This window comes from Mesocricetus auratus, unplaced genomic scaffold (genome assembly GCF_017639785.1).
Source record: "Mesocricetus auratus isolate SY011 unplaced genomic scaffold, BCM_Maur_2.0 Super-Scaffold_4256, whole genome shotgun sequence".
Taxonomy (NCBI): domain Eukaryota; kingdom Metazoa; phylum Chordata; class Mammalia; order Rodentia; family Cricetidae; genus Mesocricetus; species Mesocricetus auratus.
This window is the reverse complement of record NW_024429182.1, coordinates 90,830,040-90,846,827: the sequence shown is the minus strand read 5'-3', so window position 1 is coordinate 90,846,827 and position 16,788 is coordinate 90,830,040. Positions and strand designations below refer to the sequence as shown.

General features: G+C 38.4%; 1 protein-coding gene across 1 annotated transcript; it reads left to right on the top strand.

Annotated features, from left to right (window-relative positions):
* The first annotated feature begins 7,599 nt into the window (after positions 1-7,599).
* LOC101827505 (olfactory receptor 473-like) lies at positions 7,600-11,510 on the top strand. Its single transcript, XM_005075718.1, has 2 exons — positions 7,600-7,611; positions 10,581-11,510. Exons 1-2 carry the CDS (start codon positions 7,600-7,602, stop codon positions 11,508-11,510), a joined length of 942 nt encoding a protein of 313 aa, XP_005075775.1.
* Positions 11,511-16,788: the final 5,278 nt, after the last annotated feature.

The following is a 16,788-nucleotide window of genomic DNA, read 5'->3' as shown; positions in this document are numbered from 1 at the left end:
ATTTCAAAGTGTGATGTTTTTCTGATTTCTTTCTCAGCCCTTTTATCATCTGTATATAGTAGGCCTATCATTTTCTTGAGTTGATCTTGTAGCCTGCCACTTTGCTCAAGATGTTAATCAGCTGTAAGAGTTCCCTGGTAGAGTTAGAAAACCAACAAGATAGACAAACTTACCAAACAGCAGAGTGTGAACATGCAAATTAACAAAATCAGAAATGAAAAGGGGGATATTACAATGGACTCTGAGGAAATTCAGAGAATCATCAGGTCATACTTTGAAAACCTGTACTCCATAAAATTCTAAAATTTAAAGGAAATGGATGACTTCCTGGATAGCTATCACTTGCCAAAATTAAATCAAGAATAGATAAGCAATTTAAATAGACCTATAACCCCTAGGAAAAATAGAAGCAGTAATCAAAAGTCTCCCAACCAAAAAAAGCACAGGTCCAGATGGCCTCAGTGCAGAATTCTACCAGAAATTCAAAGAACAGCTTATACCAATTCTTCTCAAAGTATTCCATGCAATAGAAGTAGAAGGGTCTTTGCCAAACTCTTTCTATGAGGCTTCAATATCCATGATCCCCAAGCCACACAATGACACAACTAAAAAAGAGAACTTCAGACCCATATCCCTCATGAACAGTGATGCAAAATACTCAATAAAATACTGGCAAATCGGATCCAAGAACACATCAAAACCATCATTCACCACGATCTAGTAGGTTTCATCCCAGGGATGCAGGGATGATTCAGCATACAAAAATCCATCAATGCAATCCACCATATAAACAAGCTGAAAAAATAATCACATGATCATCTCACTAGATGCTGAAAAAGCCTTTGACAAAATCCAACACCCCTTCATGATAAAGGTCTTGCAGAGATCTGGGATAACAGGAACATAATTAAACATAATAAAAGTTATATACAGTAAACCACCAGCCAACATCAAACTAAATGGACAGAAACTCAATGCAATTCCTCAAAAATCAGGAACAAGACCAGGCTGTCCACTCTCTCCATACATTTTCAACATTGTACTTGAAGTTCTAGCCAGAGCCATACGACAACAAAAGGCGATCAAGGGGATACAATTTGGGAAAGAAGACGTCAAACTTTCACTATTTGCAGATGATCATGTGGTTTTTATTTTGCAGATTGTTTATATATCCAGATTTAATAAGAGCCCCCATAGTAACCGGCCTGCAGTCTACACCTCAACTATATGGTCCTCCACAGTATAATGTCCAATACTGTGGCAGTGCTGCAACCAAAGACACTTGGTGGCACCCTAAACAGAATTCACAAATAGATCCTGTTAGTTTTCCTCCTCGGCGCCTTCCTAGATCAGAGAGCACAGAAAATCAGCTGTGCTGTTGTTAATTCTATAGCGTAACTATTCTTCAGTTTCTTCATGTGGGTACTTAGTGCTATGAACTTTCCTCTTAACACTGCTTTCAAAGTGTCCAATAGGTTAGGGTATGTTTTTGTCTTCATTCTCATTGGATTCTAGGAAGTCTTTAATTTCTTTTTTATTTCTTCTTTGACCCAGGATTGGTGCAATTGTGCATTATTCAATTTCTATGAGTTTGTAGGTTTTCTGCTATTTGTGTTGTTGTTGAATTCTAATTTTAACGCATGGTGGTCTGATAAGATGCATGGAGTTATTCCCATTTTTTGTACCTGTTGAGGTTTGATATGTTGTCAAGAATGTGGTCGATATTTGAGAAGGTTCCATGTGGTGCTGAGAAGAAGGTATGTTCTTTTTTATTTGGATAGAATGTCCTATAGATGTCTGTTAATACCAATTGGTTTTTAACTTCTATTAGACCCTTTGCTTCTTTGTTACATTTCTGTCTTGTATTTCTGTCTAGTAGTCAGAGTGGGGTGTTGAAGTCTTCCACTATAAGTGTGTGGGTCTTTATATGTGACTTAAGTTTTAGCAATGTTTCTTTTACGAACGTGTATGCCTTTGTATTGGGGGCATAGATGTTCAGAACTGAAAGTTCATCTTGGTAGATTTCTCTTGTGATGAGTATGTAATGACCTCCTTCATCTCTTTTGATTGATTTTATTTTAAAGTCTAATTTGTTAGATATTAGGATTGCTACCCCTGCTTGTTTCTTGGGTCCATTTGATTGGAAAATCTTTTCCCAAGCTTTAGCTCTCAGGTAATATCTGTCTTTGAGGGTGAGGTGTGTTTCTTGTATGCAGCAGAAGGATGGATTCTGTCTTTGAATCCATTCTGTTAGCCTGTGTCTTTTTATGGGCGAGTTAAGACCATTAATATTGAGGGATATTAATGACCATTGATTGCTTATTCTTCTTTGATTTGGAATGGTAGTTGTTGGTGCAATTATGTGTGGAATTCCACCCCTTTTTTTCTTTTGGCTTTTGGTAAGGTGGGATTATCTAATACCTATGTTTTTCTGGTTGTAGTTAACTTCCCTGGGTTGGAGTTTTCCTTCCAGAATTTTCTACGGGACTGGGTTAGTGGATATATATTGCTTGAATCTAGTTTTGCCATGGAATATCTTGTTTTCTCCATCTATAGTGATTGAAAGCTTTTCCGGGTATAGTAGCCTGGGGTGGCCTCTCTTAGTGATGGTAGAATCTATCTAGGACCTTCTGGCTTTCAGAGTTTCCATGGAGAAGTCAGGTGTAATTCTGATACGTTTGCCTTTACATGTTACTTGATCTTTTTCCTTAGCTGCTCTTAATATTCTTTCTTTATTCTGTATATTTGGGGTCTTGATTATTATGAGGCGAGGGGACTTTTTTTGTGGTCCACTCTATTTGGTGTTCTGTAAGCTTCTTGTACCTTCATTGGCATTTCTTTCTTTAGATTGGGAAAGTTTTCTTCTATGATTTTGCTGAGTATTTTTCTTGCCCCTTTGAGGTAGTTTTCTTCACCTTCTTCTATACCTATTATTCTTAGGTTTGGTCTTTACATAGTGTCTCATATTTCCTGGATGTTTTTTGTTAGGAATTTGTTGGACTTAAGATTTTCTTTGGTTGATGAATCAATTTCTCCTAGTATATCTTCAACACCTGAGATTCTCTCTTCCATCTCTTGTATTCTGTTAGTTATGCTTGTATCTGTAGTACCTGACTGTTTGCCCAGCTTTTCTATTTCCAGTATTCCTTCAGATTGTGTTTTTTTGTTGTCTCTATTTCAGTTTTCAACCACTGCACTATTTGAATTGTTTCTTGCATTTTTTTTTTTTGCTTTGTCTTTCATCCATTTGTTGCATTTTTTGAATTTTTTAGTTTGGTTTTCCCTCCATTTCTTGCATTTTTTGGTTTGTTTTTTTTTTCTTCCATTTCTTTGAGGGATTTTCCTATATCCTCTTTTAGGGCCTCTATCATTTTCATGAAGTTGTTTTTAAGGTCATTCTCTTCTGCTTCATTTGCATTGGAATGCTGGAGTCCTGCTGGTGTGGAGTCTTTAGAATCTGGTGGTATAATATTTGTTTTTCTGTTGCTGAGTGTGTTTTTGTATTGTCCCTTCCCCTTCCCTTCTTCTAGTGGGTGCAAAAAGAGCCTTTTACTGGTCCGGTGGTAGGGGATCAGAGTTCCCTTTCGGTGGGTGCTTACAAGTCCAATACTCTGGTAGTTCTTCTCTTCCTGGTCCTAGTCCTGGTCCCATGGGTGGAGAAGATTGGTAATCTGGTGTGTGTAGGCTCCCACCTGGAGGGGAGACTCAGTGGCAGTCTCCAGTCACTTGAGCAGGGGCCCAGAAACACACTCTGAATTGCCTGGTCCCATGGGTGGAGAAGACAGGCAAACTGGGGTGGGTAGTCTCAAGCTGGAAGGGAAGGCTCACTGGGGGTCTGCAGGCACTTGTCCAGTGGGTGGAGAAGAAGACCAGGAAACTGGGGTGTGTAGACTCCCACTGGGAGGGGAGGCTCTCTGGCAGTCCCCAGGCACTGGAAGTCAGGCCCTGATATAGGGCCTTGTTTACCTGGTCCTTTGGTCTCCTTGGTGGAAAAGATGACCAGGAATCTAGGGTGTTTGGCTCCCGCTGGGAGGGGAGGCTCTGTGGTAGTCCCCAGGCTTTTGGCTTTGTGTTTCTTAATGAATTCCAGTTCCATCCATTTCTTGTGAATGGACATCTTGCTCAGTCTGTTTCCTTGTTTTTGAGATCAGTGCAGCATTAACATGGTATGCAAGTGTCTTTCCAGTATGTTGATATAAAGGCTTTAAGAGTATACTGGGGTATTGTTTTGTTAGGTTTTTTGAGACAAAGTTTCTCTGTGTAGCTTTGAAGCCTGTCCTCGATCTCACTTTGTAGACCAGGCTGGTCTTGATTTCACAGTGATCCACTTTCTCTCCCTTCAGATTGCTGGGATTAAAGGCACTTGGCAGTAATTGTAGTTTTTAGCAAAGCCTCTATTCATTTACATGATGAATGTCAAAATAAAATCCCCACAAGCAGTTTATAAGTTCTTCTTTCCCTACATCCTCACCAGCATTTGCTGTCTTTGCTTTATTTAGTGATAGCCATCTGACTTGAGTGAGGCTGAATCTCAAAGCAGTTTTAATTTGTATTTCCTTAATGGCTAAGGAAGCTAAACAGTTTTTCAAATGTTTATTGCCTATTTTCAATTCTTTTGAGGTCAGTTTATTTAGCTCATTAGTTCCTTTGTTGATCTAATACATTTTATGTATTTATTCAGGATTTTGAAGACAGGGTTTCTTAGTGAATCCCTGGCTGTCTTGGACCTAGCTCTGTAGACAAGGCTGGCCTTGATTTTACAGAGATCTCTCTGCTTCTGCTTCTGCTTCCCCAGTGTTTGGATTAAAGTGGTGTCACCACTGCCTGGCAATACATTTTATTTTTAGTATTTAAACTTTACAGTTCTTTATATACTATGGGTAAAAATTCACTCTCTAATGTGCATTTTTGAATTTTTAAAAATTATGTGGACTATCTCTTCTCTTTGTTCTGATGTCCACTCCTCTTCTAAGCAGAAACTTTATCTTTTATTTAACACGATTGGTCATTTATTGAGATTCCTTTGGTTTTATATTCTGGACTTATTTTTGAAGGTTCTTGTAGGAATGTGCAGCTACACATGTATCTTTGATTAAAGAATGCTCTATTGGGGAAGATCATCCTCTGACTGAATGCACAGCATTGGAAAAATGAACATGGGTTGGTGAACAAGGAAGGTAACACCTGTTAGCTGGACAGATCAATGGAATCACCGTTGGTGACCTCTAGGGTGACAGATGTTACATCCCAGATTGCCCTTACATCCTATGCCTATATCTTAAAAATGTCTTACTTATGTCTTCTATCCCTTTTGAAGTTTCAGATGTTATGTTAAGGTTTTTGATCAATTTTGAATTGACTTTTGTGGAGCCAGAGATATAGATCTAACTTCATTATTCATTATGTGGAAATCTAATTAGGCCAGCACCACTTGTTAAAGAGGAGAATATTTGGGTGAGTTGAGCCAAGTATTTAATGCACCTGACTTATTGCCTGCAATGCAATGTGGATGCTCAGGAGCCTCAAAAGGTATTCCTATGTTGTTGTATTGAGGGTTGGGAAGAAATGGGCCCCAGATACCCAAAAAGAGTGAAACTTTTATACAGAATTCTATCATCATCTTAATGTTTCTTCAGGAAAATGAACACTAGGTCAAAGCAGTATGTTCATTATATACTATCCTAGCTTTCATTTTGGACAGAACTTTGCAATTTGATTTAAAGTTTAACTGAGAAGTCCTCTTACATCACCATCCTAACTAGCCTCAATTAATAAAATAGGTTTTTTAAAAGAATTCTTCTGGGAAAACACAAATCATTTCACTGGCTTTCAGTAAACAATGAAAAAGAATTCCAAAGAACACCATAACATGTAGATGTCCCCTAGAGAGAGCCAGCCAGGACTTAATGAGTCACCTGGTTCCAGAAATCATTTCTCTACAAAAAACCTAGGGACCTGTATTACAAAGGGACAAGCAGGAACAGCCCCAAGAGTTCACAGTGTTTTCTGGGAGCCTCTTTTCTCTGCCATCATGGTCAAAGACATCCATCATCATCCTTACTGCATGTGTATCCTTGGTCACTGAGTGCATTCAAAAGCTCACATTGTATTCAGCCTCTAAATAATTATAAAAGTAAATGGAATATATCTTCCTAAAGTCCCTTTTGCAATTCAGCATCACAACTCTGTTTCTAAATGGTAAGTGCAAGAGCATGGGTTTTATTGAGATAGATTTTCATTGGTTTAAGATGTTGGGCAAGAGAGACCCTGTAGTGTTCCTGATACAGCCATAATAGTTGGACCTGGAGACCCAAGAAACTAAGGCAGCCAAAACCACTGCTAAACTTGAAAGATGAGAGTATGAAAAAAATCTAGAGGAAAAACCTTATACTAGGGTTGGATTAGGTTCCTGGTCCTAAGTTCCCTATTTGCAATCACAAGTGACTGAACCAATTAGGAGAAAGGATAACAGAGTGGTCAGAGTCTCTGACCTATGGTGACAAGAATAAATGCCAGTCTAGATCAGGAACTTAAGTGTAGGAGGGAGTGAGAGAAGGGCAAGTAGTGGTCATCATAGCACACAGAAGACTGTCTTAGTCCAGACCTGGGCAGGTGTCAGAGGAATGTGCTTACTTGCAGATGTGTAACAGAAAGTTCTGGCTTGTAGAAAGGAAAGTTATGCTCTTCAAAACATGGAACAACTGAAAGCACCAGCATTTCACTTTTATTTAATTCCAGCAAACTCCTCCATTCAGGGCTCAGGGTACCCTGTAAAAGAGGAGGCAGAAAGATGTATAAGACAGAAGGGATGGAGGGCACCAAGGAAGCAAGGCCCTTTAAATCAGCATGATTAAAGTTCCCATGAACTCATAGAGACTGGGGCAGAATGCATAGTTCCTGAATGACTCTGCATCAGATCTTCTGCATATATACAATGGCTTCCAGTGTAGTATTTTTATGGGATTCCTGAGTTTTCCAGTGAGTGGGTCACTCATTCTTCTCTTGGGCTCTTTTCCTTCTGTTTGTTTTTCTTTAATTCCAATGTGTTAGTTTTTTTCTTGTCTTATCTCATCTCTTATATTAAAGTTTATTTATATTTCCTTAGACACTTGTTTGTTTTCTAATGAGAGAGAAAGGGATTAGATCCAGATGATAGAGGAGGTGGGGAGGAACTGGGAGGAGTAGAGGAAGGGGAAACAATGATCAGGATATACAATGTGAGAAAAAAATCAATTTTCAATAAAAGAGAGAAAATGAACTTACTTAACACAGGTACGTAACAAAATACCTCTGTTGCTTTGTAGACATCATTTTTTTAATCTGAAAAGCTCCAGTATATGAACAAATAGCATTACTGAACAAACACAAAAATGAGAGCCATGAGCAGTTTAACCCAGCTGACAAGCTGCCTGGTTTTACTCCATTCCATAGGACGATGCAGCCAGCACAGAGGGACTCCTAATGCTGTCACAATGAAAGCAGGATCACCACCATTGAACTGAGATCCAGGCAGGAAGCACAGAGCATAAATGATACTCTGTGCATGTCACAGTTTGTTAAGAAAGATTTCAAAGAACTGTACAAGCATGTTAGATTTGGATGAGCTTTCTAGCAAATTATAAATATTAATTTTAGAATAGAGAAAAGAGTGGAGGCATACTAACTTTATTCAATCATTTCAATGATTTCTTGTATAAAAGAGTTTGAACCATTGCAATATCGGCAATTAAGGCAATGAAAAACTTATTTTTAATGGTAGACCTGACATCGAGGCAGTAAGCTGCTGCTAATGTCATGTGAACACAATCAAGATCTATCAGAGAAATTATAGAAGATATTCTTTAATGGGCTACAGATGTCTAACTATCAATTCATTGCTCTTCATAGTTAACTTACTGAAAGAGCTGAGGCTCACATCACTGAAACTAAATGCTTATTTTTACTAAAGGAAAAAATTGGAAACACACTTAAGGAATTGATATATTTGAAAGATAGCTAATGCTGATATTACTGGTAGTGGGAAATGTTTAAAAACCTAAGAGCTGCATTAAAATTGTCAGTAGAAAATTTTGTACTATGTATATTATATCTAGTATGCATGAGGTGACAATCATTGCATCATCTAACATGACTTTTGAAAAGAATATAATTGGAAGGGAGTGTATGTTATAGGGAGATAAATTGGGAGAAGTGACTGAATGTAGACTACAAAGTTCTGAGTATTAAGCCAAAGAGGATGACATAGGCTCTTAGGAAGTACGTCATATCCCAGAATATCATTCAGGAATATGCAGTACCCTAAACACTTCAATCAACAAAGAAAGCCACAAACAATGAGCTATAGGGAATTATTTGACTTAGTGTATTTCATTACTGAAAATTAGGTAGGTAAACCTACCTTGTATCCAAAAAGATGATATTTGTTTTCGATTACTGCCCTAAGAAAATAAGGTAAGATTTGGACTATTATGCCAATTTATCATATTTTCATGTTAGTAACATGGTGGTTTAGGTAATTTTGGGATTCCTTACTGTGACAGTTAACAGTTGTAAAGGATAAACATCTTTAAAACTGGTAGCAATTAAGTTATGTTCTACTCACTCAGAGATTATTATTCATATCTAAAAATTTATGTGGGTAAGTATTCACAATGTAAACCAAATTCTTATGTTGTAACTTCAACTAAATGCAGCACTATTAAAATATGTCTAAGTTGTACATAGTGTCACATACCTGTAATTGTATGCATAGCCTATACAAAGTTGAAATAAGAGGATTGAGATTTGAGGCTAGTTTATGAGTCACAGCAAGATACTGTGCTTGTGTGTACAAGCATGTGTATTATATTTATATATGTATGAAAAATAATACATAATGAAAAGGCAATATTTATAAATCTACCAGATTTTTATTGTTGATGTGTATGATGTTTATTTGAATTTTCAAGTATTTTGCCAAAGTTGTTTTATAAGTTTCTATCAATCAGAATTAAAGAACAATCATTGTAGTACCATTGCAGCACTTTCCATGAATTAAAAGTTCATTGGCTCTTTTTCTTTCTGAAACCTTTTTTTGTGGGGGAGGGTGCCAGGATTCATGAATTATGTTATTACCTTGATCCTCAGAGCCTATTCAGTTCACTAATCATACATGCATTCACCATTTTAAATAAATTTTTATGCTCCAGCCCTGGATATTTGTAACAGAATGATAAAACCCATATTGATGAGACTATGATGTTTGAGAAAAATGAGAGACCAGAAGGCCACCAAACAAACAAATAAACAAAACATCTATAACAAAGAAATCTGGTTAATCATTAGGAGTCAGAGAAGGCTTTGTAGAGAAATAATGTTGAACTATGAGCATAAATCACCTGAAAATTATGAACATCTGGTTTGGTGTGAGTAGTGGGCAAAAATACCCTGAGAGGCAAGATAATATTCAAGGACATATGTGATGTGTATTGTTTTAATGAGGTTATGTTATATAATGAAGATTTGAGAAGTTACTGAAAGAATTGAATGAATAAAGAGATCACAATTTTATATTAGCATGAAACATAAAAAATAATGAAAGAAGTTAGGCAAACAAAACAATACAAAAGAAGAATAACCAGAGCCTTGATTACAGCAGTAACAAAAAAGAGATGAGGATGTAAACTGATAAAAAAGGCAACCCCATTTATAGCCATTTGTTGCACATTTCTGTGTCTAGTATAACACCCTTGTGACTATTATATTAAATCTTATGGAGTGTGTTCTTAGGATACTAGCCTCTACCAACCCCAAAGCTAAGGGTATAATCAGACAGCATCTGAGACCTATAACAGTGATTTCTGAATGATTGCTCTAATCTACCTACTTGATGCTTCTACAATTATATTTGTAAAGTGACTTGTGTTATGGATTTCTTTTGTTCTGTAACTACAAAAGCCTTATAAAATATTATCACATAGGATAATAGTAGCCGGGGCAACCTGATTCCATGTTCCTGGTCCATGATCACTCATTTGACTCAATAATGAAGTAGTTCTGTGACCTTTGATAGAATAGCTATGTTTTGTGTTAACAAGATGATAAAATGGGAAATAACTGGTATAAATATATTTTATTATATGTGGCACAGTGAAACAAAAGCTAAGAAGGCTGCCAAGTTGCAGACTGGAGATGCAATATAGGTGGACAGATTAAAGAAAAGGGTTAGTTTGGTATGGGAATACATTGTGAAAGGTATTTGTGAGATTTCTAATATACAATGAGCAAAATGAGAATAAATAGATCATTGAAAATATGGACCTGAACCATTGGAGAGAGATATTAGCAGTGAAGTATTGAGTAGTAACATTTAAGAAAGAGTACATGCAAAAAAAAACAACCAAATGACAGAAAGTGAGGTTCATTTTATTCAAAGGTAAAGAGACGAAACCACAATTCCTAAGAATGCAGCATTTATGTATGGGGCAGAGGAGATAACCATGAATAAGTGTGGGGAAAAGAAAAAATCCAGCAATATGAAAAATCAAAACATAAAAAGAAATTATTTTCATTTTCTTCAACAGGAAAAATTCACACAAAAGGAGACTGGAAACTATACCACTGTGTCAGAGATAATAATTTTGGGACTGACAGAAGATCCTACACTGTGTATCGTCTTCTTTGTGATATTTTTAGGAGTATACATTGTCACTTTAGTAGGAAATATCAGCATCATCACATTGATAAGGATTTCTTCCCAGCTTCACACACCCATGTACCTATTCCTCAGCCATCTGGCTTTTGTAGACATTATATATTCAACCTCAGTCTCAGTTATAATGCTTATGGAACTCCTTGGGCATGGGTTGGCCCTACCTGTGGCTGCCTGTGAAGCCCAGCTGTGTGTTATAGTGTCACTTGGGTCAGCTGAGTGCTTCCTACTGGCTGCCATGGCCTATGATCGCTATGTAGCAATCTGTTCGCCACTCCTCTACTCCATGCTCATGTCTCCCAGAATCTGCTTTCTACTGTTGGGAACTTCCTATGTTGGTGGCTGCATGAATGGTTGGACATTTACGGGTTGTTTGTTAAATCTGTCCTTCTGTGGACCAAATCAGATCGATCACTTTTTCTGTGACTTCTCCCCTTTGCTGAAACTGTCTTGTTCAGATGTCTCTGTTATTGATATCATCCCCTCTATCTCTTCTGGCTCCATTATCGTTGTGACAATGTTTGTTATAGTTGTCTCCTACATCTACATTCTTATTACCATACTGAAGATGCGCCCAACTGAGGGCCGCCAAAAGGCCTTCTCCACCTGCACCTCCCACCTCACTGCAGTCACTCTCTACTATGGGACCCTTACCTTCATTTACGTGATGCCCAAGTCCAATTACTCTACTGAACAGAACAAGGTGCTGTCTGTGTTCTACACAGTGGTGATTCCTATGCTTAACCCCCTCATCTATAGTCTGAGGAACAGAGATGTAATGGATGCTCTGAGGAAGGCAACTGTCAGAGTATATTCATAGACTTTGAAGTCAAGACATTTGTGATGATTTCCTTAGTATCTATCACATGATGCTACTGATTGCTTGATATTAAATTCTGATTGTTTTCACCAACTCTTACCTTTATTCAGTCATTTATCATTTGTGGAACTACCTGAAGTGAGTAAAATTATAGAAATAATCATTGCTACTGTACAATGTAAAGAGAAGCTTTTTCTTTGAGAGAAGCCTTCCCGCCAGCCTGGTTCTAGAGCCACAGCAGTCCCAAATAAACACACAGGAGGCTATATTAATTATGAAGCTGTTGGCCTTGCTTGTTTCTTACTGGCTAGCTCTGACTTAAGTAATTACCCCATAATTGTTAATCTAAGTATGTCTCTTACCGGAGAAGTTTCCAGGCTTCCTACCCCATGGCTTTACATCTCAACTCTCCTGTGTTTCTCCTTCCCAGAGTCCTCCTGGACTCCTAGTCCCTCCTATCTCGGTTCCCTATTGGCTAAACAGTGCTTTATTGAAATAAGACTTCCCCAACATCTCCTCTTTTTTGTTTAAACAAAAAGAAAGCTCTTAACTTTAACATAGTCAAATGTTAAAGTATATAACAGAACAGTTATCAAGTAAGAACATAGTTACAATATTTTAGCAAGATTTAAAGAAAATATCATCCATCCCATCCTTGTGAGTCTGAAGTTCTATATGTAGCTTATCTTTTATTATAACTAAGGAAAACTATAATTATAACTATCTGTCTTCAACTCCATCAAAGACCACAGAAGGATAATATATACACACTAAGATTGACAGAGACATCTTACTGCCTGGACAGTCACCCAAAGTTCCTCTGTAACGTTGGGGCATCCATCCATCTTCAGCCCATAGGCCACAATGTATCCAGAAGATTTCTCAGCAAAGCAGGAAATTTCAAAACTGTCCATCTGCATTGGCAGTCTGTCAGTCATTTTTCTGTGTCCTGAAGAAAGTGTTGTAGACTCTTCCATGAAGCAGGAACCCTGTAAGACTGAGTTCAGCAGTCACTTTCCTGTGGGTCCTGCATGTTCAGTTTATACAGCAACAGTCAAACAGTCTAGGCAAGTGCAGTTTCTTGCCCAAATGACTAATCTTGCCATGTTGAAAGCAAACTCCATAACGAGTTTCTTCGATGCCCATCTTCCTCTCAGACATAATTGGTGCTGCCAGGAGCAGACATTTCTCATTGTCAAGAAAAACCCTAAACCATTTTAAGTGCCATTTTTCTGAAGGTCTTTGAGAGGTTTGAAGACTATCTATCTGTCTCAAATACATCTCTATATATCTAGAAAACCTAACTTACCTAACTATAAATTCTGACTATTATAAGTAACTACCTATAGTCTGTATTCAATTATGTATTACGTTTTAAAAGATCAGTATAAGCACAATACTTAATCAAGAGGAGAAATATACACATCACACAACTGACCTTGAATTTGCATCAATAAATGAAAAACAATACCCATACCATAATTCCCCTTTTTACCATTAAAAGGAGATTGGCTGTGATCATTAACCAATTATAAACAATCCCATTTAAATGAAAACCAAGGTTTATAAACAAGATGGGAATTAGGACGTCGCTCATTCCAAACTGCTTCGTGCTGGAAGGGGGCGCTGTTCATACCATGGGGATCATGACAAAACTCAGAAACCTGTATAAGTCCTTATTTTCAGGGTCTGTAAAGCTGCATCATCTTAGCTGTTTCAGTTGTTGGAACACCTGGTTCACTGCTTCCGGGGGTCTTGGTTCGTCAAACCACAGAAGCCTGGAAGGAATCCTCAGCTTTTCATTTTCTGTAGAAACATAAGCAAAATCTCCTTTCCAAGTAACATATCCTTATACTTAAATTTTGAAGTCAAGGCATTTTCAAAAGATAGAAGTTGGATTAATTCAGCAGCATTTATAATCAAGTGTACTTTAGCAGTTGTTCCTTCCTGAGCAATTATAAAACTGAAAAACACAATAGCGTACAGTATCCAGACTCTCTGTGTATTTTCCATCTTTACGTGACTTATTTATTTATCTGTTATTACTTTATTTCTTTCACTTTTATTTATTTTTCTCTGAGACAGGGTTTCTCTTTGGAAATCTGCCTGCTTCTGCCTCTGCAGCAAATCCTACCGGTGTGCGCCACAACAGCCGGGCCGTTTCTTTTTTATCTCAATCTTACATATATTTGTAAACACACTGTAACCCTTTAGAGGTTTTTCTTCATCCAAGTCTGACTTTACTGTAAATCTTTATGTTTTTCTGGCCACATGTCTTATCTGTTAAAACTGCGGCAGTTTAAACTGCCTTTTTTTTTTTTTTCCAAGATGGCCAGCGTAAGCGTGACTCCAGCTGCCGGCTTGGAGATGTGGTCACTGCCACTTCCAGCTGTACGTACAACTTTTCAATTGTTAGCAGAGTCTCTTAAAAGAACCTTGCTGGTTTTTTTTTTCTTTTTATGCCGAGTCAGGAAGACCCCTTAAGCCAGCTGCGTGAATCTCTGCTTGCTGCTAACAGAGCCCGCTTGAGAAAATGCTGCTACCAAAAATCTGTGCTTCTCTCTGTTCTTCTGTTTCTAAAATTCCTTTAAAGCTTTTGTCATTCTATGTGGAAATTCAATCCCGCTCCTGATCACCATTTGTAACGAGAAGCTTTTTCTTTGAGTGAAGCCTTCCAGCGAGCCTGGTTCCAGAGCCGCATCAGTACAACTTCCACAGGATGTCAAGATACTTGCCTTTATTTTATTTATGTAGCAAACAATAATTTGTGCCTTGTATATGTCAGGATAAATTTTAGTTGCATAATATGAATTCACCTATTTCTTACAACAACCTAATTTAGCAGCATTATTTTATTTTGTTGATAAATTTTCTGGACAAGGACAGAAAGCAGATTGCCTTATACTCACAAAGAATAATTGAGGTCATTTGTATATAAGGAAGAAACTATAATGTGGTTGCATTCTATTTTTTTAAGTGAATGATTACAATGAATGCAAGTTTTTCATCTCTCCTACATTATTAAAAACAAAGTCACCCCGATAACCTACATCCATCGACATCCAAGAACTTGGTATGGATTAGCAAAATATGAGCAAGCAGAAAATATTTCTTCTTAACTAAGTCTTTTGTTAGCAGGCTTCATATTGTGGTTACAAAAAAGAAGCAATCACTTTACTATGTATCTTGAAAGGTAATCTTATCTTAAAAGAATCACAAACCTAAACTTTTACACTTGAAAGACAGTCAGCTATGATTTAAGTCTTTAGGGGGCATGCCCACTCATTTATAGTTTCTTATATCAGGGAACTGAGGGCAGGAATGGGTACAAGGTATTAATCATCACCTTTCATCACTAACCAAACTTAGCAGGGACAGGACATATGCTAGCAACAATTGGATACTTTGTGTTTTTGAGTCTAACCTAATGAATCTATAGTACAGCTATGTGTCATTGTGAACTTTAGATTGTTTTCTGATATAGAGCTTCATTTCAGCTAATGATGCACACAGAAACCTGTGACGTCATCTTTCAGCATTAAGAATAAAAGAGTTTGATGCAGCTTGGCTCCTGGGACTCAGTTGTTTTTCATTTTTTAAATAAATATGATATACTTTTATTTATTTATTATAAACAATCTTATTTTTCAAATCAATCCCAGTTCCCTCTCCCATGTCTCTTGCTGACCCCTCTCTCCCACATCTCACTCCCCATCCATTCCCCAGGGAGAGTCAGGTCTTCCACGGGGCATCATCAAAATCTGTCACATCATTTGGGGCAGGGCGCAGGCCCTCTCCCAGGTATTTAGGCTGAATAAGTATCTATCCATACAGGAATGGGCTCCCAAAGTCCATTTGTGCACTAGGAATAAATACTGGTTCCACTGCAAGAGGCCCCATAGACTGTCCAGGCCTCATTGTAAATTTTTTTCTTTTTTTTTAAATTTTAAATAGCTTGTTTTACATGTCAATCCCAGTTCCCTCTCCCTCCCCTCCTCCCGCACTCCCCTTCCCCCCCACCCTCCCACCCTATTGTCAAATCCTTCCACATAGGGGATATCTAGAGTCTGTCATTTTACTCTGGGTAGGGTCCAGGCACTCCCCTAAAAGTCCAGGCTGAGAGAGCATCCCTCTTTGTGCTATAGGCACACAATGACTGTTTGTATTCCAGGGATAGACACTGATCCACAGCTCAGGGCCCCATAGGTTGCCCAGGCCTTCTCGCTGACACTCACATTTGGGGGGTCCAGATCAGTCCCATGCTGGCCTCCCCACTGTCAGTCTGGGGTCCACGATCTCTCCCCTGTTCAGATCAGCTGTCTCTGCTGGTTTTGCCAGCCCATTCTTTGCCAATTTGCTCATCACTCCTCTCTCTCTGTCACTGGGTTCCTTGGGTTCAGTTCAGTGATTAATTGTGTGTTTGCCTCTGCTTCCATCAGTCACAGGATGAAGGCTCCCGGATGGTTATAGACATCAAGTTCATTATCAGGAATGGGCATTCGAGGTGGTCTCTCCACTATTGCTTAGCTTGCCAATTGGTGTTATCCCTTTAGATCACTCGAGGCCGCTCTGGTGCCTGATCTGTATTCGATCCTATGATTCCCTCTTCCCCCTATTCTACCCCCACCCCCTCAACTTCCTGTTCCCCCATGACCAACTCACTTCCTCTTCACCCCCTCTCTTCTTCCCAGGTCCCACTCCCCCCACCCCTCGCCGTGTTCCCCATCCATTCAGGGGATCTTGTCTCCATCCTCTTCTCTTGGGTACTATGCATATATGCATATCTTTTAGGTTCTTTCCTGTTTCCCAGACTCTCTATCAGTGGAAGTGCAAACTGGCACTATCCTGATCCATGTCTAAAATCCATGTATGAGTGAGTGCATATCATGTTTGTCTTTTTGCGACTGGGTTACCTCACTCAGGATGGTTTCTTCCAGTGCTATCCATTTCCCTGAGAATTTCAAGATTCCATTGTTTTTTTTCTGCTGAGTAATACTCCATTGTGTAAACGTACCACATTTTCTCTATCCACTCTTCAGTTGAGGGGCATCTAGGTTGCTTCCAGGTTCTGGCTATTACAAATAATGCTGCTATGAACATAGTGGAGCAGATGCCCTTGTTGTATGAACTTGCCTCATTTGGATATATGCCTAAGAGTGGAATTGCTGGGTCTAGTGGTATATTAATTCCCATTTTCCTGAGGAATTTCCATACTGATTTCCAAAGAGGCTGTATGAGTCAGCACTCCCACCAGCAGTGGAGGAGTGTTCCTCTCTCT